Below are 25,818 nucleotides of genomic sequence, written 5' to 3' on the forward strand. Positions count from 1 at the left end.
TTTGCAAATATTTTTTCCCATTCTGAGGGTTGTCTTTTCGTCTTGTTTATAGTTTCCTTTACTGTACAACAGCTTTAAAGTTTCATTAGGTCCCATTTGTTTATTTTTGTTTTTATTTCCATTTCTCTAGGAGGTGGGTCAAAAAGGGTCTTGCTGTGATTTATGTCATAGAGGGTCCTGCCTATGTTTTCCTCTAAGAGTTTGATAGTGTCTGACCTTACATTTAGGTCTTTAATCCATTTTGAGTTTATTTTTGTGTATGGTGTTAGAGAGTGTTCTAATTTCATTCTTTTACATGTAGCTGTCCAGTTTTCCCAGCACCACTCATTGAAGAAGCTGTCTTTTCTCCATTGTATATTCTTGCCTCCTTTATCAAAGATAAGTTGACCATATGTGCATGGGTTTATGTCTGGGATTTCTATCCTGTTCCATTGATCTATATTTCTGTTTTTGTGCCAGTACCATACTGTCTTGATTACTGTAGCTTTGTAGTATAGTCTAAAATCAGGGAGCCTGATTCCTCCACCTCTGTTTTTCTTTCTCAAATTGTTTTGGCTATTTGGTCTTTTGTGTTTCCATACACGTTGTGCAATTTTTTGTTCTAGTTCTGTGAAAAATGCCATTGGTATTTTGATAGGGATTGCATTGAATCTGTAGATTGCTTTGGGTAGTATAGTCATTTTCACAATGTTGATTCTTCCAATCCAAGAACATAGTATATCTTTCCATCTATCTGTATCATCTTTAATTTCTTTCATCAGTGTCTTACAGTTTTCTGCATACAGGTCTTTTGTCTCCTGAGGTAGGTTTATTCCTAGGTATTTTTTTCTTTTTGATGCAGTGGCAAATGGGAGTGTTTCCTTAATTTCTCTTTCAGATTTTTCATCATTAGTGTATAGGAATACAAGACATTTCTGTGCATTAATTTTGTATCCTGCTACTTTACCAAATTCATTGAATAGCTCTAGTAGTTTTCTGGTAACATCTTTAGGATTCTCTATGTATAGTATCATGTCATCTGCAAACAGTGACACTTTTACTTCTTTTCCAATTTGTATTCCTTTTATTTCTTTTTCTTCTCTGATTGCTGTGGCTAGGACTTCCAAAACAATGTTGAGTAATAGTGGTGAGACTGGGCAACGTTGTCTTGTTCCTGATCTTAGAGGAAATGGTTTCAGTTTTTCACCATTGAGAATGATGTTGGCTGTGCATTTTTTGTATATGGCCTTTATTATGTTGAGGTAAGTTCCCTCTATGCCTACTTTCTGGAGGGTTTTTATCATAAATGGGTGTTGAATTTTGTCAAAAGCTTTCTCTGCATCTACTGAGATGATCATATGGTTTTTATCCTTCAATTTGTTAACATGGTGTATCACATTGATTGATTTGTGTATATTGAAGAATCCTTGCATTCCTGGGATAAACCCCACTTGATCATGGTGTATGATCCTTTTAGTGTGCTGTTGGATTCTGTTTGCTAGTATTTTGTTGAGGATTTTTGCATCTGTGTTCAGCAGTGATATTGGCCTGTAGTTTTCTTTTTTTGTGACATCTTTGTCTGGTTTTGGTATCAGGGTGATGGTGGTCTCGTAGAATGAGTTTGGGAGTGTTTCTCCATCTGCTATATTTTGGAAGAGTTTGAGAAAGATAGGTGTTAGCGCTTCTCTAAATGTTTGATAGAGTTCACCTGTGAAGCCATTTGGTCTTGGGCTTTTGTTGGAAGATTTTTAATCACTGTTTCAATTTCAGTGCTTGTGATTGGTCTGTTTATATTTTCTATTCCTGGTTCAGTCTTGGAAGGTTGTGCTTTGCTAAGAATTTGTCCATTTCTTCCAGGTTGTCCATTTTATTGGCATATAATTGCTTGTAGTAATCTCTCAGGATCCTTTGATTTCTGCAGTGTCAGTTGTTCTCCTTTTTCATTTCTAATTCTATAGACTCGAGTCTTCTCCCTTTTTTCTTGATGAGTCTGGCTAATGGTTTATCAATTTTGTTTATCTTCTCAAAGAACCAGTTTTTAGTTTTATTGATCTTTGCTATTGTTTCATTCATTTCTATTACATTTATTTCTGCTCTGATCTTTATGATTTCTTTCCTTCTGCTAACTTTGGGTGTTTTTTTTCTTCTTTCTCTAATTGATTTAGGTGTAAGGTTAGGTTGTTTATTTGAGATTTTTCTTGTTCCTTGAGGTAGGATTGTGTTACTATAAACTTACCTCTTATAACTGCTTTTGCTGCATCTCATAGATTTTGGGTCGTTGTGTTTTCATTGTCATTTGTTTCTAGATATTTTTTAATTTCCCCTTTCATTTCTTCAGTGATCTCTTGGTTATTTAGTAGTGTATTGTTTAGCCTCATGTGTTTGTTTGTTTTTTACAGTTTTTTTTCCAGTAATTGATATCTAGTCTCATAGCGTTGTGGTCGGAAAAGATACTTGATACGATTTCAGTTTTCTTAATTTACCTAGGCTTGATTTGTGATCTAAAATATGGTCTATCCTGGAGAATGTTCCATGAGCACTGAAAGAAAGTGTATTCTGTTGTTTTTGGATGGAATGTCCTGTAAATATCAATTAAGTCCATCTTGTTTAATGTATCAGTTAAAGTTTGTGTTTCCTTATATATTTTCATTTTGCTTGATCTGTCCATTGGTGAAAGTGGGGTGTTAAAGTCCCCTACTATGATTGTGTTACTGTCGATTTCCCCTATTATGGCTGTTAGCATTTGCCTATGTATTGAGGTGCTCCTATGTTGGGTGCATAAATATTTACAATTGTTATATCTTCTTGGATTGATCCCTTGATTATTATGTAGTGTCCTTCTTTGTCTCTTGTGGTAGTCTTTATTTTAAAGTCTACTTTGTCTGATATGAGAATTGCTACTACAGTTTTCTTTTGATTTCCATTCGCATGGAATATCTTTTTCCATCCCCTCACTTTTAGTCTGTATGTGTTCCTAGGTTTGAAGTGGGTCTCTTGTAGACAGCTTATATATGGGTCTTGTTTTTGTATCCATTCAGCCAGTCTATGTGTTTTTTGGTTGGAGCATTAATCCATTTACATTTAAGGTAGTTGTCAATATGTATCTTTCTATTACCATTTTCTTAATTGTTTTGGGTTTGTTATTGTAGGTCTTTTCCTTCTCTTGTGTTTCCCGCCTAGAGAAGTTCCTATAGCATTTGCTGTAAGGCTGGTTTGGTGGTGCTGAATTCTCTTAGCTTTTGCTTGTCTGTAAAGGTTTTAATTCCTTCATCGAATCTGAATGATATCCTTGCTGGTTTAGTAATCTTCATTGTAGGCTTTTCCCTTTCATCACTTTAAATATGTCCTGCCAGTCCCTTCTGGCTTGCAGAGTTTCTGCTGAAAGATCAGCTGTTAACCTTATGGGGATTCCCTTGTATGTTATTTGTTGCTTTTCTCTTGCTGCTTTTAATATTTTTTCTTTGTAGTTAAGTTTTGATAGTTTGGTTAATACGGGTCTCGGCATGTTTCAATTTGGGTTTATCCTGTATGGGACTCTGCGCTTCCTGAACTTGACTATTTCCTTTCCCATGTTAGGGAAGTTTTTGACTATAATTTCTTCAAATAGTTTCTCAGACCTTTTCTGTTTCTCTTCTTCTTCTGGGACCCTGATAACTCAAATGTTGGTACATTTAATGTTGTCCCAGAGGTCTCTGAGACTGTCCTTATCTTTTAATTCTTTTTTTCTTTATTCTGCTCCCTGCCAGTTATTTCCACCATTTTATCTTCCAGCTCACTTATATATTCTTCTGCCTCAGTTATTCTGTTATTGATTACTTGTAGAGTATTTTTAATTTCAGTAATTGTGTTGTTTATCACTGTTTGTTTGCTCTTTAGTTCTTCTAGATCCTTGTTAAATGTTTCTTGTATTTTCTCCATTCTGTTTTCAAGATTTTGGATCATCGTTACTATCATTACTCTGAATTCTTTTTCAGGTAGGTTGCCTATTTTGTCTTCATTTATTTGGTCTTGTAGGTTTTTACCTTGCTCCTTCGTCTGTCGTTTAATTTTTTTTTTTTTTGGATGGGTGGTGCTGTAATTCTGTCTTACTGAGTGTTTGGCCTGTGTCATCCAGCACTGGAGTTTGCAGGCAGTTGGATAGAGCTGGGTCTTGGTGCTGAGATGAGGACCTATGGGAGGCCTTACTCTAATTGATATTCCTTGGGTTCTGAGGTTCCCTGTAGTCCAGCGCTTTAGAGTCGGAGCTCCCATCGCAGGAGATCGGGCCGATCTCTTGCCCGGGAACCAAGATTCTGCAAGCTCGCGGCACAGTAAGGAAAAAAAAAAAAAGCCTTGGCTATGGGGGCGGAGTTTAGGCGGGGTAGAACTTAGGCAGGGGTGGGGTTTAGGGTGGGGCGGGACCTAGACGGGTTGGGGGATGACGTTTGAGCATTTGATAGGGCCTAGGTGGGGCTGTGTTCAAGCTTGGGGCGGGGCGTCTGCTTAGGACCTGGTGGAATGGGAGAGGCATCACCCAAGGAGGGCTTCTGGAGTGTGGCGTTCCGGAGTTTGGAGGTAAGTCCCTGGTGAGGGTGTGTGGGTGGGGTTTAGGCCGAGCTTGTGGGAGGGCGTCTCTGAGTGTAGAGGTAGGGCCCTGGGTGGGCGTGTAGGGGCGGGGCTTGGGCTCTGCGTGGTAGGAGGAGGGCAGAGTATTAGGCCCAGGAGCTCAACAGGCTTCCCCGTTCCTAAGTGGTGAGGGAAAGAGCTGGCCCCGTTTACGTTACTTCGTGGCCCTCCCCCACTGTCTCGCCCCGGATCTCCCCCATTGCTGCTGGACCCCTAATGGTGGGTGGGTCCTGCTGGGTGTAGGAATTCCTCCCTTCCCCTAGCCGCCCCTCAGGGGTGCTGGTCCCAGAGGTCTGGCCTTTATTTTTGCTCCCCCTTTTCTCCTTCCCACTCCCTCAGGACCTGCGCAGCTGGAGGGGGCCTCAGTGGGCAGAGGATCAGGCCTCGGATCTCAGCAGGTTCCTGGGGGTCCAAGTGGCAGGGGAAACCTGGCCACGCTCCGTTTTGATCCTCTGCCCTCCCAGTGGTCCCCCAATTTCCCCCTTCGGGCGTTGGATCCGTTCCCCTCCCCCAGCTGCCCCTCAGGGGTGCTGGTCCTGTCCTGCCTCCACTTCTCCTCCCCCCTCCCCCCACTCCCCACATCCTACCCGGTCGCAGGGGGTTCCTCCCATCCCCTTAGGTGTCCATGGTCCCCCAGGGGTGCCTGGTAGGTGCCCTTTTTGTGAGGAGACGCGAATTCTGCGTCCTTTTAGTACGCTATCTTGACTCCACCTCCTATACTCCTTTTTAATGCTACATAAAACAACAAAATTATAATACTTTTTATTTTTTATTTTTATTTTTTTGGCTGCATTGGGTCTTCATTGCTTTGCACTGGCTTTCTCTAGTTGTGGCGAGCGGGGGTTACTCTTTGTTGCAGTGCGCAGGCTTCTCATTATGATAGCTTCTCATTGGGGAGCATGGGCTCTAGCCACGCAGGCTTCAGTAGTTGCAGAATGTGGACTCAATAGTTGTAGCATGTGGGCTCTAGGGCATGCAGGCTTCAGTAGTTGTGGCTCCCAGGATTTAGTAGTTGTGTCTCTTCGGCTTAGTTACTCCGCAGCATATGGGATCTTCCTGGACCAGGGATCAAACCCACGTCCCCTGCATTGGCAGGTGGATTCTTAACTACTGTGCCAGCAGGGAAGTCCCTATAATACTTTTTAAATTAATGGCATCCAAAATTTGAAGAACATAAGTTGAGAAGATATTATTATTAGCGATGAAAAACAATAATGATGTATGTGATGTCACCTGGGTAAGGAGGGAAAGGACATAATAGGAGTCAAGTCCAATATTCAGAACTTAGATAAATCTGATCATTTTAGTTCACTGAAATTTTAAAAGAATTGAGGTTTTTTAAATGGAGTGCTTTAAGTAATTAGGTACAAATTTTTTTGTTGTTTTAGAGAAGATTTTGATTAACTTTTTATTATAAGAATAAGCAAATGGGCTTACACAGGTATATTCAAAGATTCATTTTAGGTGTAGAATCATTTCTTCAGAAGATATTAGTTACTGGAATGTATTTTTGAAAGATCATTCTCCTCTAGGGAACTGGAAGTTAGTTAGTTGTTTTTTTTTTTTTGCAGTACGCGGGCCTCTCATTGTTGTGGCCTCTCCCGTTGCGGAGCACAGGCTCCGGACGCGCAGGCTCAGCGGCCATGGCTCACGGGCCCAGCCGCTCCACGGCATGTGGGATCGTCCCAGACCGGGGCACAAACCCGTGTCCCCTGCATCGGCAGGCGGCCTCTCAACCGCTGCGCCACCAGGGAAGCCCTGGAAGTTAGTTTTGCCTGAAGATCGAGAGTAGGCTCAGGACTGCCACCTGATGGCCTAAGGTTCTTTCCATCTTGGCCATTTCTTGAAAGTTCAGTTCATTCAGCAAATTTATCCAGCATCTAACACACCCCACGGACTATGCTAGGCTCTGGGGATATTTGCCTTCGTGCTATCCCCAGTCAAAACAGTAAGGTGAAGAAAAGGGAAGGAAGAGAGGCAGGAAAGTAGTAAGGAAGATAAGAAAGAAATCATCAAAGACATGAATTAAATCATGAATTTTTAAAATGTGCTATGAAACAATCAAAGAGTGTGCCCATGAGAGTAAGGAGGGCAAATTTACTTGAACGATGGTGGTCAAGGAAGGTATGATGGATGTTTGAGGTGGTTTCATGGAGGCTGGGACTTGAGGGATGAGGAAAATCCTGCCCTAGTAGGGGTAGGGATAGAGGAGTCTTCCAGATTTCCTGAGGTGGCAAAGACTTTGGTATATTCTAGAAAATATTCTAAGGCTTGTGTGCCTGGAGTACAGTTGAGTGAGAGGAGATTGAGATGAAGAAAGGCTGTTGAGGGTGGGTGGGGGCCGGAACAAGGGGACTTGCAGACCCTGGTGCGGAGTTAGGATCTAACTCTAAGGGCACAGGGAAGCGGTTGAGGGTTTTAAACAAGGGAGTGACCGTCTACATTACGTTTTAAAACCATTTCTCTGACTGTAATTGGTCTGGTGAATGTATGAGAGCCGTCAAAGATTTGCTCGGAAGACTGTTGAAGTAGTCCAGGAGAAGGGTGATAAATTCCTAGATTGAGGATTTAATTTGGAAGTAGAATTGTTAAAATTATCCTTAGACCAAATATAATTCTTCAGTTTTCTCTCTAGTTCTTGCTCTTCCCTTCTCTGCTTCCACGTAGACAAGTAATTAAGGTCTTAGTCTGATTTTCTCTTGAAATTAGCAGGTATAGTAGGATCTCTCAAAGTCTTTCAGAATTTAGAGTGAATTTAATTCAGTAGTATACAATAGTTTTATTCTCCTTCATTTAAATATATATTTCTCTAGTGTGTGTCTTGCATATGTTGACCTGTTAGTATTGATTTCTCTTTGCTTAGCAAAAATTGTTCCTTGCTCTCGTAAGGGGCTATTTGCGTCACTGATATATATTTTCATATTATTTAAGAATTTTTTTTCTAAATGTCATTGTTTTATTATGTAACTTTGCCCCTTTTAGGAAATCCTACATTATCATTTTCATACTAAAGCTTATAATGAATTAATGATTTTAATATCTGGTGTTATATGTGTATCAAAGCCTATGTAAAAGTAGTATTGTTTGTTTTTCCTTCTTCCTTACCCTCTTATTTTCTTCCTTTATCTTTTCTGGCATCTAAATGATTTTCTTCCTTGTTTCTTCTGCCTGTGCAAGTTTCCTCTGGCTGCTTGGGACACAGCATATCAGTGAAATGATTTCTGCATTAGTCTTGGTAAGCAAGAACTGAATTAAAGGAAATAACAGGGTGTGACTCATAGCATTAAAGTTACTTAAATGTCATCATGTATTATTTATGCCTAGTAATACTTTCACATCAAATCACTTCATAAAGTGGGAGGGATATATATCAACCATTGAAATGCATTTCTCAAAAATAATTTTTTGGTCAAAGATTATAACTGGCAAGTTTGGGACTTACATTTTTGGCGGGAGAAACTCTAATAATATATTACCATTTTATCACCATGAAGTTCTGTTTAAATTTGCTCTTTAAGCAGTAGTCATGTAATTTTCATTTGGCCATGCTTTGGTAACTGGTTATTGGTGAAGTAGTTTTTAAAAGGCATGAAGGCAAGAAAGAAGGCATGCTCATATCTGAGCAAGGCTTGACCTTTGCTTCTACATTCTAACGAATGGGACAGATGCTCCAAAACATAAATATAATACTGCATAATATTTACATAGTCATGTGTTTATGGATCAGAGACCTCAAAATGTACACTCTGTATGGAAATAAATCCTTTCATGTCAACAATTGTGAGCTCCTGTTCCTGCAAGGAGTTGTGATTGAGAGGCTAAGGACAGATTTAAGGCTCAATTATAATCTGTCCTATTTCTCTAATAATTTTACCGTGATTCTGTATTTGCAAAGATCCTTCTTTTTCTTTAAATTAGGGCCCCATTTGCTTATCTCCACATCTCTCTTCTTAAGGAAAGCAGTCTGCCATGTTCCTTTCAAATGAAGGTAAAGTTACAGATTAACCGGTTTCCCAGGGTGTAAAAAGTACTTGAATTGCCGTTTGGGAGTAAGTGTTAAGTGCTTAGAAAGAGAGAGAAATATCTGTCAGTGGACTCTAACATTGCTTTGGTTTTTGTTTGCTTCCTTGCTTTTGCCCTCTTTTGTGTATTTCCCTGTATATGCTGTAAGAATTATTAACAGGTGTTCTCCAAGTTTGGCTAATGTAGTGCAGATTTTTGTGCTGTGAACAGATTACAGGGTTATAGTACTGAGATCTTGATTTGCTCCATCCTTGAGGCAGCCAGAAGGCCTTGGGTGGCCCAAGCCACCAGGGAGAGCCCCTCCCTCCAGTAGTGAGTAGCCATGACAGGACCAACGTCGGAAGCATTGACAGAGAGGATGGGTAGTAGGCAACGTATAGAAAGGCTGAGGAAGAGGACACTGATACATAGTGATGGATTATTATATACTTTAAGCCAAATAATTTTTTCAGGTCAGTGATTTTTAAAATAAACATCTGTGGAAGTAGATAAACTAGACAGTTTATTTACATGTAAAAAGTCTTAGATGGCAATTCAGAGCTCTTAAAATGCTCTCACACATGTATTTTCTCATTTGGTTCTTCCGGCAGACCCAGGGGGAAGCAGGGCAGGGAGTAGACTTGATATTCAGAGGTTTAAAGGACTCACCTATATTGAGCACTTTCTAGCATTTTATCTTCATTTTATTAGTACATTTAAAACACATGCAGATTTTCAAGGGAAAACGCAGGTGTTTTCATAGCTTCTGTTTTGTCTTATGTATGAAACGATGCAAGTTCTGGAAGTTCGCTAAGTATTACTTCATTTATTTCACTATTGCTAAAGTCAGAGAAGGTGCTTTTTAGAACATCCCTCGACAAATTACTTAATTTCCATAAGGCCTCAGTTTCGTCTTCTACAAGAAGGGATTAACATAATACTAACATCAGAGGATCAGTGTGTGGACAAAAGGAGAAAATACATGTGAAACACCTCCCCCAGGCCGTGGCACATCCTGTGTACGCAATAACCATCATGCTGTATTGACCCGTTTCATAAGATTTATAGGTATGTGTGCTAATTTTTGTTACTTCTCCCAGGTACAACAAAAATTTGGAAGAAGCTAAAAGAATTGGAATAAAGAAAGCTATTACAGCCAACATTTCTATAGGTGCTGCTTTCCTGTTGATCTATGCATCATATGCTCTGGCATTCTGGTATGGGACCTCCTTAGTCCTGTCAGAAGAATATTCTGTTGGACAAGTACTCACTGTAAGTGATGTTATATTAAGAGATGACTCACTATTAAAATGCCAGTGAAATTTCGTAGTGTTGGTTTGACTGTTGGAGAATATATTTTCGAAGAATTATTAAATAATGCAAAGAATAGCGAGCAAGAGACTGGGATTTGATATCAGGCCATCTTGGTTCAAATTCCGGCTCTGCCACTTAGTAGCTGTATGATTCGCTTCAGCCACGTAGACTTTTCAAGACTCTCTTACCTCTTCTGCAACATGGAAATGACAGGAATAAGGTGCCATATGTTTTAGTGTTGTTGTGAAGGACTAACCGAGAACGTGAGTAGAGAATCACTGAGCAAAATTCCTTCTGTGTAAGTTGTTGGGTAATATAACTACTGTGTGATCTAGAAAGAAACGAATAGTGACATTAGTTCCCTTTAACCCCTGAAGGAAAACGGTATCAAGTCTACCAATAAGAAACGGATTTGGGCAAAATGAAAAAAAACAAACAAAAATAAACGGTTCATCAGACCTCAAAGAGTATACAATCTGGTGGAGGGCAGAGAGACTCCATCTGTTAAAGAATGTGTGCTTTATACTTCACAAAATACTTTCATATGTACCATTTCACTTGATACAAGAACACTAAGGTTGCCCGGTAGGGAAAATAGATAGAATCTTGCCTGTTTTTGCAAATAAAGAAATTGAAGCCCAGAGATCTAGGAGAATCACCTGAAGACATAGAGCCAGTCAGTGCTCAATCCAGGATTCAGACTTTGGGCTTCTGACTCTCATAATAGGGTTTGTTTCCACTGTACCCTACTGATGACCTGAACCAAAATTCTTGGCCATAGAAGACATATAAAAATATTCTAGTCATACAGAATTTATTGTTTCACTGAGCCGGTAAGACTAATTCAGCCTTCTAAACTGTAAAGTACTTCAACTTTAAAAATATTTTTAACAGCCAGTATTGATAGGTTGCCTTTGCCATTTAAAAATTTAATTAGCGATGTTAGAAGAAGTATGAAAAAATGTACTAAATACTAAGTAACTTGATGTTTTTCCTTCACATTCCTCAGGTCTTCTTTTCCGTATTAATTGGGGCTTTTAGTGTTGGACAGGCATCTCCAAGCATTGAGGCATTTGCAAATGCAAGAGGAGCAGCTTATGAAATCTTTAAGATCATTGATAACGTAAGTCTGGGCTGGCCATTTATCTATCTGTCGAAAAAAGTCGATTTTCTTTATCACTTTATTCAACTCTCCGCAGATGTCACTAAAAGTAGTTATTGTAACCTAGTCATCTTCTGAAATTTTATTCTGTTTAGAAACCAAGCATCGACAGCTATTCGAAGAACGGGCGCAAACCCGATAATATTAAGGGAAATCTGGAATTCAGAAATGTTCACTTCAATTACCCATCTCGAAACGAAGTTAAGGTACAGTGATAAATGATTAATCAGTGATTCAACAATGTATTGGATGAAGTGTGTCTGATACTTCCCTTTAGAGATTGTTTTAAAAAAATGTATGTTTAAACGTAGTTTTTTTGTTTTTTTTTTTTTGCGGTACATGGGCCTCTCACTGTTGTGGCCTCTCCCGTTGCGGAGCAAGGCTCCGGACACGCAGGCCCAGCAGCCATGGCTCATGGGCCCAGCCGCTCCGCGGCCTGTGGGATCTTCGCGGACCGGGGCACGAGCCCGTGTCCGCTGCATCGGCAGGCGGACTCTCAACCACTGCGCCACCAGGGAAGCCCTTAAACCTAGTTTTGAATTGAGTTCATAGTCTCAAAATCTGTGTATTGCCTTTAAGTTTATTTCTCATTCATCGTGATAGATCTTGAAGGGCCTCAACTTGAAGGTAGAGAGCGGGCAGACGGTGGCACTGGTTGGAAACAGTGGCTGTGGGAAAAGCACGACAGTCCAGCTGATACAGAGGCTCTATGACCCCACGGAGGGCGTGGTGAGATGACTTGCTGAACTAGGTGCTGCGGCACTGAGTTACCTTTGCAGATTATACGTCGCAAGTCTGCAGTGTGTGAATATCACACCTACTTTTTATTTCAGATCAGTATTGACGGACAGGACATCAGGACCATCAATGTAAGGTATCTGCGGGAAATTATCGGTGTGGTGAGTCAGGAACCTGTGTTGTTTGCTACCACCATAGCCGAGAACATTCGCTACGGCCGTGAAAATGTAACCATGGATGAGATTGAGAAAGCTGTGAAGGAAGCCAGCGCCTATGACTTCATCATGAAACTGCCTAATGTAAGTCCTTCTCGATGTTTGTTATGCTAGAGGGTTATAAAATGCTGGCCTGATGCATAGGAAGTTAGGAAATGACTATAAACTGGAGGAGCCTCCTAAGAAGGGAAATCAAGATGACTTCAGATTTTAAAGCTCTAGCAGCATCAACTAGTGGTAGATATACATATTTTTTTTAATTAGGGTTGGTTATTACTAAGTTTAAGGAACTGGACCATACTGCCTGTGAGGCTTGGGTTGTTTATGGGATTGCTTCCCATCTTTTTTTTTTTTTTTAATAAATTTATTTATTTTTTGGCTGCGTTGGGTCTTCGTTGCTGTGCGCAGGCTTTCTCTAGCTGTGGCGAGCGGGGGCTACTCTTTGTTGCAGTGTGCGGGCTTCTCATCATGGTGGTTTCTCTTTGTTGTGGAGCACAGGCTCTTGGCACGTGGGCTGCAGTAGTTGTGGCACGCGGGCTCAGTAGTTGTGGCTTGCGGGCTCTAGAGCGCCGGCTCAGTAGTTGTGGCACACAGGCTTAGTTGCTCCTTGGCATGAGGGATCTTCCCGGACCAGGGCTCGACCCCGGGTTTCCTGCATTGGCAGGTGGATTCTTAACCATTGCGCCACCAGGGAAGTCCCTGCTTGCCACCTTATAATCTGAGCTGAGATAGCTTATTCTGTTGCTTAATTGTCCTGTGGTTTCTGTGTTGTAGAAATTTGACACCCTGGTTGGCGAGAGAGGGGCCCAGCTGAGTGGTGGACAGAAGCAGAGAATCGCCATCGCTCGGGCTCTGGTTCGCAACCCCAAGATCCTGCTGCTGGATGAGGCCACCTCAGCGCTGGACACTGAGAGTGAAGCGGTGGTTCAGGTGGCCCTGGATAAGGTGGGTGAACCTCATTTCAAACCTAGCTGATTTATAAGCACAAGAACATTCCATTGTTAATTCTTAATGTTTAAAAAAAAAATCTCTTCTAAAGTGATTCTTAAAGCTATTAAAACCATCAAGCCTCTTTGCGTCTGTTTGTTTAACTTCTATTTCTCTGGTATTTTTTAGGTAGCGATGAATAAGCTTTCACTGAAAGATACTTGCAAATTTTTTTTTTTTCCTTTATTTTTGGCTACATTGGGTCTTTATTGCTGTGCATGGGCTTTCTCTAGTTGCAGCGAGTGGGGGCTACTCTTTGTTGTGGTGCGTGGGCTTCTCATTGCGGTGGCTTCTCCTGATGCAGAGCACGGGCTCTAGGTGTGTGGGTTTCAGTAGTTGTGGCATGCGGGCTCAGTAGTTGTGGCACACAGGCTTAGTTACTCTGTGGCATGTGGGATCTTCCCGGACCAGGGCTCGAACCCTTGTCCCCTGTGTTGGCAGGTGGATTCTTATTGTGATCTTGAAAACTTATTAGCCTTAGTGATGACCCTGTTATTTAGGTTCTGTGAGTTTTTGTCAACAAGAGGAAGGTTTACAGTTTCCAAGATGTTAGATGCCTCTTGAAGACTCTGTAGGAAATGAGAAACCTCTTATCTTCAGGAAAGTGCCGGAGAGCTGCCGATGTTGGAAAACCTGAGCCATGAAATGTCCTTGACCATCAACAGAGTTTGACCTTCCAGCAGTTCTCGAGTCTGTGTGACTCATTCACCAGTTTGGACTTGAGTGCTCGTGCTGTGCCAGGCACTGTGCTTGGTCTCTGGTGTATGATGGTAACCAGGCCAGCTCTGTGAGGACAAGAAACGGGGAAACCTTTTAACCCATAAATGCTCCGAGTTGAAGTGTCCCAGTAGAATTCAAAGATGAACTCACAGGCTTCCCTGGTGGCGCAGTGGTTGAGAATCTGCCTGCCGATGGAGAGAACACGGGTTCGTGCCCCGGTTTGGGAAGATCCCACATGCCGCGGAGCGGCTGGGCCCATGAGCCATGGCTGCTGAGCCTGCGCATCCGGAGCCTGTGCTCCGCAACGGGAGAGGCCACAACAGTGAGAGGCCCGTGTACCGCAAAAAAAAAAAAAAAAAAAAAGATGAACTCATATTTGCTCCAGTTCCTATTCTGTATAATAACAGAACAACGCTGTTTCTCTAAACATCCTGTCAGAGTGTGTAATAGATTGTTGAGAGAAGAAAAAGCAGGTCACTAAAACTTCTGTGAACCAAAATAGAAAGAGATGGGATTGTGGCTGCGTTTTCCCCCTTCACTTTGCTTATCTATAATGTCACATCTGTATTTTCTTATAATTCTACCATGGCACTGTGTATTAAATTATAAATAAAATGAATTTAGAAAGGTTGCATTTAAAAATACCTTTTCTTTAGCCTGCACATTTTGGGGGGGAATACCACATCCCCGACTTTTGAAAACATCCATGGAGCTGATCCGTTGTCTTCTCTACTGTCTAGTTGCTACCACCTACAGAGTATTTTTCTGACATGTATTTTTTTTTTCTTCTCAGTTTTTCACTTCTCTTTTTCATACTGATCCTGATACCTTTTTTTTTGTTAGCTTGTTTTGAGAATTTTATTGCTAGTTCCTGGAGAGAAATATAGAGTAACAAACATTATAAGCACTGGGAGTTACAAAGGTTAAAGAAATCTCAGGCGACTTCTAGTTCTCTGGCTCTGTTCCATATGAAAATAAAAATGAGATTGGGCGTTTAAACATTTACATAGCTCTTCAGTTTTTCCATAATGCTTCTCCCTAGGAATAAGAATCATTTATTAAGCATTTACTGTGTACATCACAGTGCTTCCTGTGCATTGTTGTATTTAGTTATCACAACTACTCTAAAAATTAGCACTATATTAATATCCCCATTTTATATCTGAATAAGTTGAGCCTCACACAGGTTAAAAGATTTGTATAAAATCCTGGAATTCATAAATGGCAGAACTAAGATTTGAGTTCAGATCAATGTAACACTGAAGTCTGTACTTTGTTGCTTCACATTTATTATTTGTCTTGATCATCCAAATGTCCTGTGAGATAGGACATGATGATTCCCAGGACTGATGCTAGCTCGTATGCACCAGTATAGCAACTGGCCTGTACCTGCTCTGATTGACCAATTCTTGGGCTGTAGGGTGTTTTACTTTATATAAGCCCCTGATTATTACTATAAACAGGCTACGAGAGGTTGAGTAAAATACTTAGAGGCTTACATAATATTAACATCAGACTATCATATTTGTGTTTATAGTTATAATAGAACATTATTTTATTTTTATTATTTTAAAATTTTTTTTTAGAACATCATTTTAAACCACTAACTGTACATTTACTGAAGGCAGAGACTATCTTATATAGCTTACACAGTTTTGCAATGTCCAAGGCATTGGTGGTCAGCAAATATAACTTGAATTAATGAATTTTTCCAGATAGTTGTTCATGTATTCCAAAACCAAATTTTTCTCTCTTTAGGCCAGAGAAGGCCGGACCACCATTGTGATCGCACATCGTTTGTCCACAGTTCGTAATGCTGATGTCATTGCTGGTCTTGATGATGGAGTCACTGTGGAGAAAGGCAGTCATGATGAACTCATGAAGGAGAAAGGCATTTACTTCAAACTTGTCACAATGCAGGTATAGTCTAACTCTAGCATTTTCCTAAAGCACAATATGTTAGGCATAAGCTGATTTTGCTGTGTTCAGTGCTATAAATAAATGTTACCGTTGATTATCTTGAGAAGAGGGAAAAAATACTTGGGTGGGATTCAGGATCCGACCAGTGTTTTTTTAGAGGTTTTTTCTTTCTCTTGAAAGGAGGGAAAATAAAGAAGGATAATTAGAAAAAAGTAAAGTTAAAAAAGGCTTAAAAGTGAGCTATCCACTCAAGTAGCCACTAGCCTCATGTGGTTATTGAGCACTTCAGCGGTGGTTAATCTGAATTGAAGTGTTTGTAAGCTGAAAATGCATACCAGAGTCCAAAGACTTAGACTTAGTCTACCAGAAAAAAAGCAGGATATCTCAAAAAGTCTTTACACTGATTACATGTTGATCTAATACCTTGGATACATTAGGTTAGATAAAATATACAATTAAAATTGATTTTAGGGTTTCCCTGGTGGCACAGTGGTTGAGAGTCTGCCTGCCGATGCAGGGGACACGGGTTCGTGTCCTGGTCCGGGAAGATCCCACATGCCGCGGAGCGGCTGGGCCTGTGAGCCATGGCTGCTGAGCCTGCGCATCCAGAGCCTGTGCTCTGCAACAGGAGAGGCCACAGCAGTGAGAGGCCCACGTACCGCAAAAAAAAAAAAAAATGATTTTACCTCTCTTACTTTTTTTAGCATGGCTACTGAAAAAAATTGTGGCTCACAATATGGTTTGCACCATATTTCTGTTGATAACACCGGTCCAAAGCAAATATGACTGAGCCAAAAACACCCACAAAAAGTATATGACTAGATACATGGAATGGATGCCATGTTGTTTCAGCATATTTTATGGGAATACTCATTTAGTTTTTAATTTTCAAATATAATCACACCAGAAAATAGCAGTGTAACTTTATCCTTTTCCTATACAGACTTAAATTGCCGTTTCCTTGATATTTGCTGTTAAGCGATTAGTTTTTGTTGGTTAACTGAGCCTAACCAGCTTATTCATATTTCTTATTTATTTTAGACAAAAGGAAATGAAATTGAATTAGAAAATGCAGCTGGTGGATCCGAAAGTGAAATTGATGTCTTGGACATGTCCCCCAAAGATTTAGGATCCAGTCTAATAAGAAGAAAATCAACTCGCAAGAGTATCCATGGACCACAAAGCCAAAACAGAAAGCTTAGTACAGAAGAGACTTTGGTACGGAGGAGGCTGCGGACTTATGTCTTCACCAGTGGGCTAAGGCTGGGATACGAGTGGGAACAAGAAATGGTTATCCAGAATCCTCCTGTCCTATCCCCTAGCCTGTTCCACAAATCCACATCTCAACATTTTAGACTCAAGTTGGAATTTATAGGACAAGAATTTTAGAATTAGAATTTATAATGTAAAGAGAGAGATTACAGTGGGTCTTCAAATACAAACATTTTTGTTCTTTCATCCTTACTTATACTTGTCATGTTCCAACTGTCAGGTCAGACTTAAATGTTTATGGAATCATTTATTTTTAAGAAATAAAGGAACGATATAACAGAATCTGTCAGCACTTTTTTTTTTTAAAGGTAAATAGCCATCAGTTGATAAGGAAGTAAGAAAAAGATATATTCATTTAAAAATTTTTGTGCATACAAAAGAACTGTACATCAATTAAATCAGTTAAGCATCACTTCTTTTCCTGACGAGTTTGTTGTATTATTTTGTGTTCTCCAGGATGAAAATGTACCTCCAGTTTCTTTTTGGAGGATTCTGAAGCTGAACATAACTGAATGGCCTTATTTTGTGGTTGGTATATTTTGTGCCATTATAAATGGAGGTCTGCAACCAGCATTTTCAGTAATATTTTCAAAGATTGTAGGGGTAAGTGTTTATGTCCATTTTGGAGATTTACTTGTGAGTCCTGACTAAAGAATGAACTGTTTGTGTTTGTAACTTTATATAGAAACCACAAAAGCATGCAGCTCACCTTCATATGACACTAAGCAGCTTGTAGATGTAGGAATAGAAGTCTTGTTTGTGATAGGAAAACTAATTTTTCAAAGCTTCCTTGGTCGTGGCATTTGCTTTCTATCCTAGGGCCCTGGGAACGAGATCCCTGAAAAATAGTCCATGAAACTGACTAGGTGACTGTCCCCTACCTGCCGTCATTGGACTCTGAGTCCAATGGAACTGTCCTATCACCAGGGTGGGAAGAGACTTCCTTGTATGTTCATCACACTGGCTCAAGACAGAGCTGCTCTCTGACTCATGTGCTTGTCAGGACGTAAGCAGACTGAGCGCTGGGCCTCTGTGAGATGTCCATCCCATGTGTTAAGGTGAAACAAATGGGACGGCTTCCAAAAGATGGAGGCTGACAGATGCCGGTTGCACCTGCTTTTCATTTTGGCATTTTCAACAAAGAAGTTACAATCCAGGCAGGAGTGCCCTCTGTTAATGGCAGATGTTCAGACAAGCTGAGGACACCTTTGCCATAACTGCTAGAAACATTGTAGAGAAAGAGATGGATCACTACACAAAATATAGACCAAACGCTAACTTTTGATTATATTAAAAGATACATAAATATGCCGGTCCACGGTTGGCGTTCACATGTTTGATGTAGTCCTTCAAGGAATATCTTCATTGTCTGCTTTGTGCCACGTGCTGTTCTACGTGCTGAAAAAGTACCAGGAAAGAGAGGAAGTGTCTGATTCCATGGAGCATATGTTCTAGGCCAGGGGTTAGCAAACTTTGTCTATAAACGCTAAGAGAGTAGATACTTTAGGCTGTGCAGGCCAGATGGTCTGCTTTGCAAATGCTCAACCTTGCCATTGTAGTGCACAAGTAACCATTCAGAAGCAAAGGAACATGGTTTTGTTTCATAGCCACCATAGACTGGCTGGGGCCAGTCCCTGTTCTAGCATTTGTCTTGCAGGCACAGAGGTAGACAGTGGCATCATCAGGGAAAAAAAAGGAATTGGATTAGTTAGGAATAGGTTTGGCTGTGTATAACAAAAACTTACAAATTTTATGTTTTCCTCATTCCTTGTGTAACAACAGACCTGGAAACAGGTGGTCCAAGGCAGACATCTTAGCTCCTAGATATTGGGTAGGGAAAAAGCTCTCTGCCTCATTGAAGGTTTGTAACACAGAATTTAGGATTGTGGGCTCTGAGTTAGATTGCTTGGGGGTATAGCCTTGGGTCATCACTTGGTGGCTGTGTTACCTTGAACAAGTTAATTAACTTCTCTGTGCTTCAGTTTCCCTTTATGTAAAATGGTGATGATAAGAAACCTCAGGAGGTGGTTGTGAGGGTAAAGGATAGTATATATGAGTTTAGAATAACACCTGGCACAGAGTAAGAGCTCACTGATTGTTAGGTCTTTTTTTTTTTTTTTTCTGTACGCGGGCCTCTCACTGTTGTGGCCTCTCCCGTTGCGGAGCACAGGCTCCGGACGCGCAGGCTCAGCGTCCATGGCTCACGGGCCCAGCTGCTCCGCGGCAGGTGGGATCTTCCTGGACCGGGGCTCGAACCCGCGTCCCCTGCATCGGCAGGCGGACTCTCAACCACTGCGCCACCAGGGGAGCCCAGGTCTTATTTTTGTTGGAATGACTAATCAAGAAAAATTAACTTCTTCCAAAAAGCTTTTTTTTTTTTTTTTCCTTTATAAGGGATAAAGTTGTCTGGGTTGGCTTAGGAATATGGCTCTCGCAAGACTGATTTTGGCCCACTGTGAAGGGAGGTGATTTTCTTTCCCTGTGGCATGGTTATTCTCTGTTCTTGAAGCCCAGGGCATCCTGTAAGCTCTTCTAACCCAGGTCTCCACATGTGGTTCTAGGTGAGCTGGCTGCAGTTGCCCACTGGCTATCTTAACTGGCCATCCTACAGAGGCTGGCTCAAGGAACCTCCTTTCTTTGGAGAGGCCTGGGCTGAATGAATGAGCACCTTTCCTGGGTTCACTGAAACCACATCAGCAGATGTGTCTCCAGACACCTTGGGACAGTTCGAAATGTCCAACTTGTAAAACAACAGATCGACACACAGTGTAGTTTCCTGTCAAAGGAAGCAGAGAGTATTTGTTCCCAATTCTGCTGTGGTGGGTGTGGCGCCCCCTTGTGGCACTCTTACTCCAAGAAGTAGTATGAGCAGAAAAAGAGCTGGATAGACTGATGAATGACGGGCCCACTCTTGGTCCCCAGGGAAGGCAGAATATGTCCCCCTTTAGGGAAGCCAGCCTGACCTCCACATACTAAGGCTCCCTTGACCCCGAATACTCTGCTAGATGCAAAATGGGTCAGACTTTGAATGATTTCTTCAGTGGTACTGAAAACGCTTTAAATATTTTCTTGACAGGTTTTTACCAGAGATGACGATCCTGAAACCAAACGACAGAATAGTAACTTGTTTTCACTCTTGTTTCTAATCCTTGGAATTATTTCTTTTATTACGTTTTTCCTTCAGGTAAGTGTCTATATTTTCACTTTGAGAAATGTACCATTGTTCGACGGGGGGAATTTATTAAACATCTGTGTAATAACTGGCTTTTTAGTGGAATTGCTCCTCTAGTTGCTGGGCTGTTAGCAGCCACTTGCTCTGACATTTTTAAAACAAAGATGTTTTGCTTCCTCTGGCTCCCTTGCTTCCTTCCTTCCCACCTTCTCCTCCCCCAACTGGAAATGTTAATGAAGTCAGAGGGAGCAGAGAGTATTTGATCTAATCTGGTGATTGGAAATGAAAGCTGGTGTTGCCTTAAAAAGATGCACAGTGTGAGAGTTGCGAGTTAAGTTTTTTTTGGCTGCGTTGGGTCATTGTTGCTGCACGCGGGCTTTCTCTAGTTGCGTCGAGCGGGGGCTACTCTTCGTTGCGGTGCGCGGGCTTCTCATTGTGGTGGCTTCTCTTGCTGTGGAGCACGGACTCTAGGTGCTCGGGCTTCAGTAGTTGTGGCACGCACGCTCAGTAGTTGTGGCTCACGGGCTCTAGAGTGCAGGCTCAGTAGTCGGGGCGCACAGGCTTAGTTGCTCCGTGGCATGTGGCATCTTCCCGGACCAGGGCTCGAACCCGTGTCCCCTGCATTGGCAGGCAGATTCTTAACCACTGCACCACCATGGAAGTCCCATGTGTTAAGTTTTATTTGGGGCAAGTTGAGGACTGCAGCCAGGGAGACAGCATCTCAGATAGCTTGGAGAAACTGCTCCTAGGAGGGAGAGGGGAAGGTCTATATATATTTGATTTTGGTGAAGGGGGAGTACATTGCAATCAAGCACATATTTTTTTGCAGGTTTCTGCTAGTCACGAGGAGCAGTTGTCACCATGAAGGATTTTAGTGCTTTTCTAGGTATGAGGAGATACACGAAATGGGCTCATAAAATTGGATCCTGAAAATATCTATCTGAAGAACAGTTCTGCCAGTTTTTCCCAGAGCACAGAGTGCCTCCTTACTGCTCTCCACCCTGAGCTCCTTTCAGGGGGTGTTGAAGGTCAGCAGCTGCAGCAGCTCATGATTTAATCCTTGTAGAGGTAGATGGCAAGTGCCAATTTGTTGCTGACACTAGGCTCTAAAAAATGGGATTTAGGGGAGCTTTGGACATATGTTTGGATATAAGTACTGCTTGTCAGTTTAAATACTTAAATGTCTTCCAGTGTTCTAAAAGCAACAACAAAACCCAGAACCACATAAGCCAGTTACACTGATTCAAAAAATGTTTGAAGAGTTTATCATTTATCTTTTGCTAAAGGAGAAGGAACACTTTTAATGATGGAAAAATGTCAGTCTTCAAACAAAAACTGTAGGAAACATTTGTAAAGAGTCAGGTTTTACAAGTTGCAAATCATTTGGCTGAGGTGAAATTGCAAGGAATCAAGTGCTCTAAAAAGCTCAGCATGGTAAGACAGTGTGGGCTTTGGTGTTAGGCTAGGGTCAAGTATGAGTTACTCCAGTTGCTAATTTTGTGTCCTTGGGCAAGTAAGTAACTTAAACTGTGTAAGCCTCAGTTTCCTCATCTGTAAAATGGGGATAATGGTAGCTGATGCTTGATGATTAAAAGAGATGATAAGACTAAGTTCCTAGGTCTGTGTGAGGCAGTTGCAAACACAATCACTTATTAAATGAATGAATGATTAGTCACATGTAATTTTTTAAGATAGATCTCTCAATAGGTCTCTTTATTTTACATGGTGTAAGCATGTATTCCTATTTTGAACAGACAGAACACTTTTCTGGACATGATAGGAGGTCCAAAGCTCTGGACTCTTGTTACTGAGTACTTGAAGTCTCTTTGGGGAATTTGATCATACTGGAATAAATGTGATACTCTAATTGTATGTGAGATTGCCTTACCAACTATTAATGCCATAGGACTTGGGAGAAGGTGGAGATTGCTGAGGGTGTAGTTGGTTAAGAAATTTGGAGGGAGGTAGGCTTTGAACTGGAGATTTGAATTGGTGAAGCAAAGGCAGTTCAAGTGGTACCTTTGTAACATAATGATGCTCAGAGAAACTGGAGCCTGGTTTGCTTGGCAAACCGAGGTGAAAACAAAAGACTCTGAATCCCAGGACCTCAGACGTGCAGAGGTGGCACAGTGCCTAATGGTGATGTTAGAATGCCAACTCCTCATTTAGAAATGCAAGGAAGGAGCTGACTGTGGGGTTAAATCCCAGGCTCTGGGTTCTCATTCTGGTTAAGATTCTTTTAGATGAAGATTCAGATTCCAACTCTGCCGCCTTAGAACTGTAGCCTCCGGCAATTTACCAGCCTCTCTAAACCTCCATTTCTTCTGTAAAGTGGTGATTATAGGTTTGTCCTGAGGACTTACAATGTTTGTGAAGTACTTAATGAAAGTTCTCAACAAGATAGCAACAGTAACATTCCTGTAGTGGGCAAGATAGTTCAGATTTCATTCGGTCTAATAGCAGAAACCTTCGTCTGGTCATTTCCAAGTAAAGCTAATCATTTTGATAACTTCGGGCGTCAACTCAGTTAATCCAGGGTTTCTCCCTCTCCCCCTTCTCCCTGGATTGGTGTCTATTTTCGCAGAAGGATTAGGCAGCATCACAGCACTGGGCAGAGGGTGGTGGTCTGTGCACCTCCCCTGCCCCCCTGCCTCATGTTGGTGACCCGAGGGGCTGGTGGCCTTCCGTTACATGGTCCAACCTGTCTTCCTTGGTCAGGAGCACGTGGAAGAGTGTTCTTTGCACGTGTTTCTTCCCTCGCTCTCCGTAATGTCCAACACACTAGGCTGTTATTAGGGCTTCTCCTCTTCTGATACACCATCCAGCCATTTCCGCTCTGCTTTCTGCAGACCATTGTGTGGCAAGCCTCATCCGTAAACCGCCACTCCCCAGCGCTCCAGGTAGAAATGGGAGCAATGCTTCCTTCTGGTCCTGTATCCCCAAACTCACTGGGATGAGGGTCTGTCCTCGTTCCTCCCCAGACAGGGCCCAGCATGGCCATACAATCACATCTTACTTTCTTCTTTCCCCAAACTCTCTTCTTTCCTCCCAGACACAGATTTTATCCTTGGGGAAACGGGAAGGGCAGTGCAGAAAATTCTCTCTCAGTAAGTCTTCCTTTCCAACTATTTTGCTGCTAGACTTTGGCTTTTTCTTTTTTTTTAACTTGGAAACTAAGAATTTGATATCTTTGTTGTCTGTATCTTTTATGGCCGGGGTGGCTGTATATTCTTGTCTTCCCAGGTTGCACCTCGGGTCCTGGTGTACTTATGATATATCCCCCCTTCTCACGCTCAAAAATGTTCTGGTTTGGATGATACGTAATATAAACCCCTGGTTTAGAGTGCCTTCTGCCTTGGGAACAACTCCCCAGCTTCCTGAGTGACAGACCCTGTTTCACGGGGAGAAATAAGCGGGAGGGGGAACGGGGGACAGAGAAACCACGTCCTAATAAATCCCCAACGGGCCCACCTGGGGAGCGGCAGTGTTGATTTCAGCTGTCCCGGCTCTGCCAGCAGTGCGGCTACCCGCCATAGTACACTGCCACCGAAAGAGAGCCACGCCTTGAAATCGGGCTTTCTGACTTTGTCTGGTGTCCTGCTTTAGCGGTGACACCAAGTCCCCCTCCTGTTGTGTCATCAGCGGCTGGGTCTCTGACAAGTCTTTTCCCTTGGGGCATGTTACTCTTCACAGGGCTACACGTTTGGCAAGGCCGGAGAGATCCTCACCAAGCGACTCCGATACATGGTTTTCAGATCCATGCTGAGACAGGTATGTCTGTTGAGGGCTGTGCCTGGGATATGCAAAACGCCCCGCTGTGCCATGTTGCGGGGAAGCAGTGGGGCGCCGTCTGGTCATACAGAGCTCCTGTATTGATCTTCCCTCAGTCGCATATCAGAGATGCTGCTGAACCGCCCACCAGGTCAGGCTCAGAGCCCTGCCCTGGGAGGTCTCCTCTGGGTGGGCGCAAGGACGGGGGGTCCCCGCGAGACAAATGGGAGTCTCCAGGGCAGATTCACCTCCAGCCTCTGTCTCAGCAGCTGTAGGCAGAGTAGGTGGAAGCGATCTTCCATGCTTCTCATCCCTTTCCTCTCTTTCTTTCCGTCTTTCCCCTGGGAAACCCAGGATACTTGTGTTTCTTCCCACCAGGAAATGCCTCCTGTACCGTTTCTTTCCACAGATCAGAAGTCATCCCCATGGCCCATTCCCTGCTGCTCAGTTTCTTCACTGGGGCTAGCTAGACTGGTAGATTAATTCCAGCTGCAGTGTTGCTAGCTGATAATGATTTAATGGAATGTCTCTCACATTTAACACCTTCAGAACCCTAACGACAGACAGATGTGAATGTTTTTCTGGGGAAAGGGGGAAGGGGATTCTGGACATGCAACCCAGAGCAGCCCAGTTCAAAGGGGAAAGTTTCTTTAACAATCATGCAAATTTTGTCTGTGACTTTGTAACTTTCCATTTTAAACTCACTAATACTATGATGCTCCATCTGGATGCCCCGGATATGCTGGGCGTACTTGAACCCTGGCTGAGGAACACCACTTGGCTGTATTGATTTCTCGATGACATTCACATTTTCGCAGCTGTCTTTCGTTCTTCAGTCCTTTCCTACTCCTACCCCTGCCACTTAAAAAGAAGACATATTTATGGGGATTGCTAGCTTGTGACTGACAGAGCCAGGACTGAATCCATCGAGTGAAAGAGCACTGTTTGGTCGAGGGCCCTGTGTTAGAATTTTCGGTCAAACCATATTTGTAAGTGACATTTGATTTAGACTCAAGACTTTGGTCCAGGGCTAAATGCCCCATTGCCCCTACAGCCCCCAGGTCAACTCCTAGGTCCATTATTCTTTGGAAGCTGAGCTGATGATTTGTGTAATGCCCTCTCCATACATTATTAAGTCCAGCCATCATGCATTAAGGGCCTTCTGCTGACAAGGCATAATACTAGGTATTGTAAGGCCTTCACATCAGAATGGTACCTAGTACACGGAAGTTACATTTCAGTGGGGGAGGCACTTAAGCACTGAACAATTTTTAAAAGCAAACGGATACATACTATAAGAAATTATAATGCTGTGGTTATTTCCTTCATTATTTTTGGGGAAAATGATAGATACTGCTTTAATTGCAAATCACCCATTGAGGTAACTTCTTAGGACCATAGTTATTCTTGTAACAGACATAAACTGGTACTTCAAACTCACAGTCTTTCGAGTATTTTTGTATTGAAAAGTGTAAGTGGTTTTCCAAAGAAAATCCTATTTTATATTGAATGCTAAATTTTTTTTTTTTTTTTTTTTTTTGCGGTACGCGGGCCTCTCACTGTTGTGGCCTCTCCTGTTGCGGAGCACAGGCTCCGGACGCGCAGGCTCAGCGGCCATGGCTCACGGGCCCAGCCGCTCTGCGGCATGTGGGATCCTCCCGGACCGGGGCACGAACCGGCGTGCCCTGCATCGGCAGGCGGACTCTCAACCACTGCGCCACCAGGGAAGCCCTGAATGCTAAATTTTAATCTAGATTTCTTTTGTCGATTTTTTTTTTTAAACCCAATTGGTTTATTCTGCCCTGAACCACAGTTATCTGTTTATTTGACTTCTCTGTGTGAATGTCTATTAAGCATTCCATACCTAATATTTCCAAAATTGAACTTCTGACTCTCCCCTCCCCACAAGGCTTGCTCCTTTCCTGGTCCTCCCCCATATCAGTAAATGGCACCTCCGTTCT

General features: G+C 42.2%; 1 protein-coding gene across 4 annotated transcripts in view; it reads left to right on the forward strand.

Moving 5' to 3' along the window:
* ABCB1 (ATP binding cassette subfamily B member 1) overlaps positions 1-25,818 on the forward strand; it is a 106,953-nt gene that overhangs the window by 49,004 nt on the left and 32,131 nt on the right. For all 4 annotated transcript variants that reach the window (XM_032643320.1, XM_032643322.1, XM_032643321.1 and 1 more), the window contains 11 exons: positions 9,687-9,858; positions 10,910-11,023; positions 11,158-11,268; positions 11,666-11,791; positions 11,896-12,099; positions 12,790-12,960; positions 15,481-15,642; positions 16,684-16,860; positions 17,371-17,517; positions 19,991-20,098; positions 23,780-23,857. In XM_032643320.1, the coding sequence (XP_032499211.1) occupies positions 9,687-9,858; positions 10,910-11,023; positions 11,158-11,268; positions 11,666-11,791; positions 11,896-12,099; positions 12,790-12,960; positions 15,481-15,642; positions 16,684-16,860; positions 17,371-17,517; positions 19,991-20,098; positions 23,780-23,857 (1,570 nt within the window). The remainder of the gene's footprint in view (positions 1-9,686; positions 9,859-10,909; positions 11,024-11,157; positions 11,269-11,665; positions 11,792-11,895; positions 12,100-12,789; positions 12,961-15,480; positions 15,643-16,683; positions 16,861-17,370; positions 17,518-19,990; positions 20,099-23,779; positions 23,858-25,818) is intronic.

Source organism: Phocoena sinus, chromosome 9 (assembly GCF_008692025.1).
Source record: "Phocoena sinus isolate mPhoSin1 chromosome 9, mPhoSin1.pri, whole genome shotgun sequence".
In the NCBI taxonomy this organism is placed as follows: Eukaryota; Metazoa; Chordata; class Mammalia; order Artiodactyla; family Phocoenidae; genus Phocoena; species Phocoena sinus.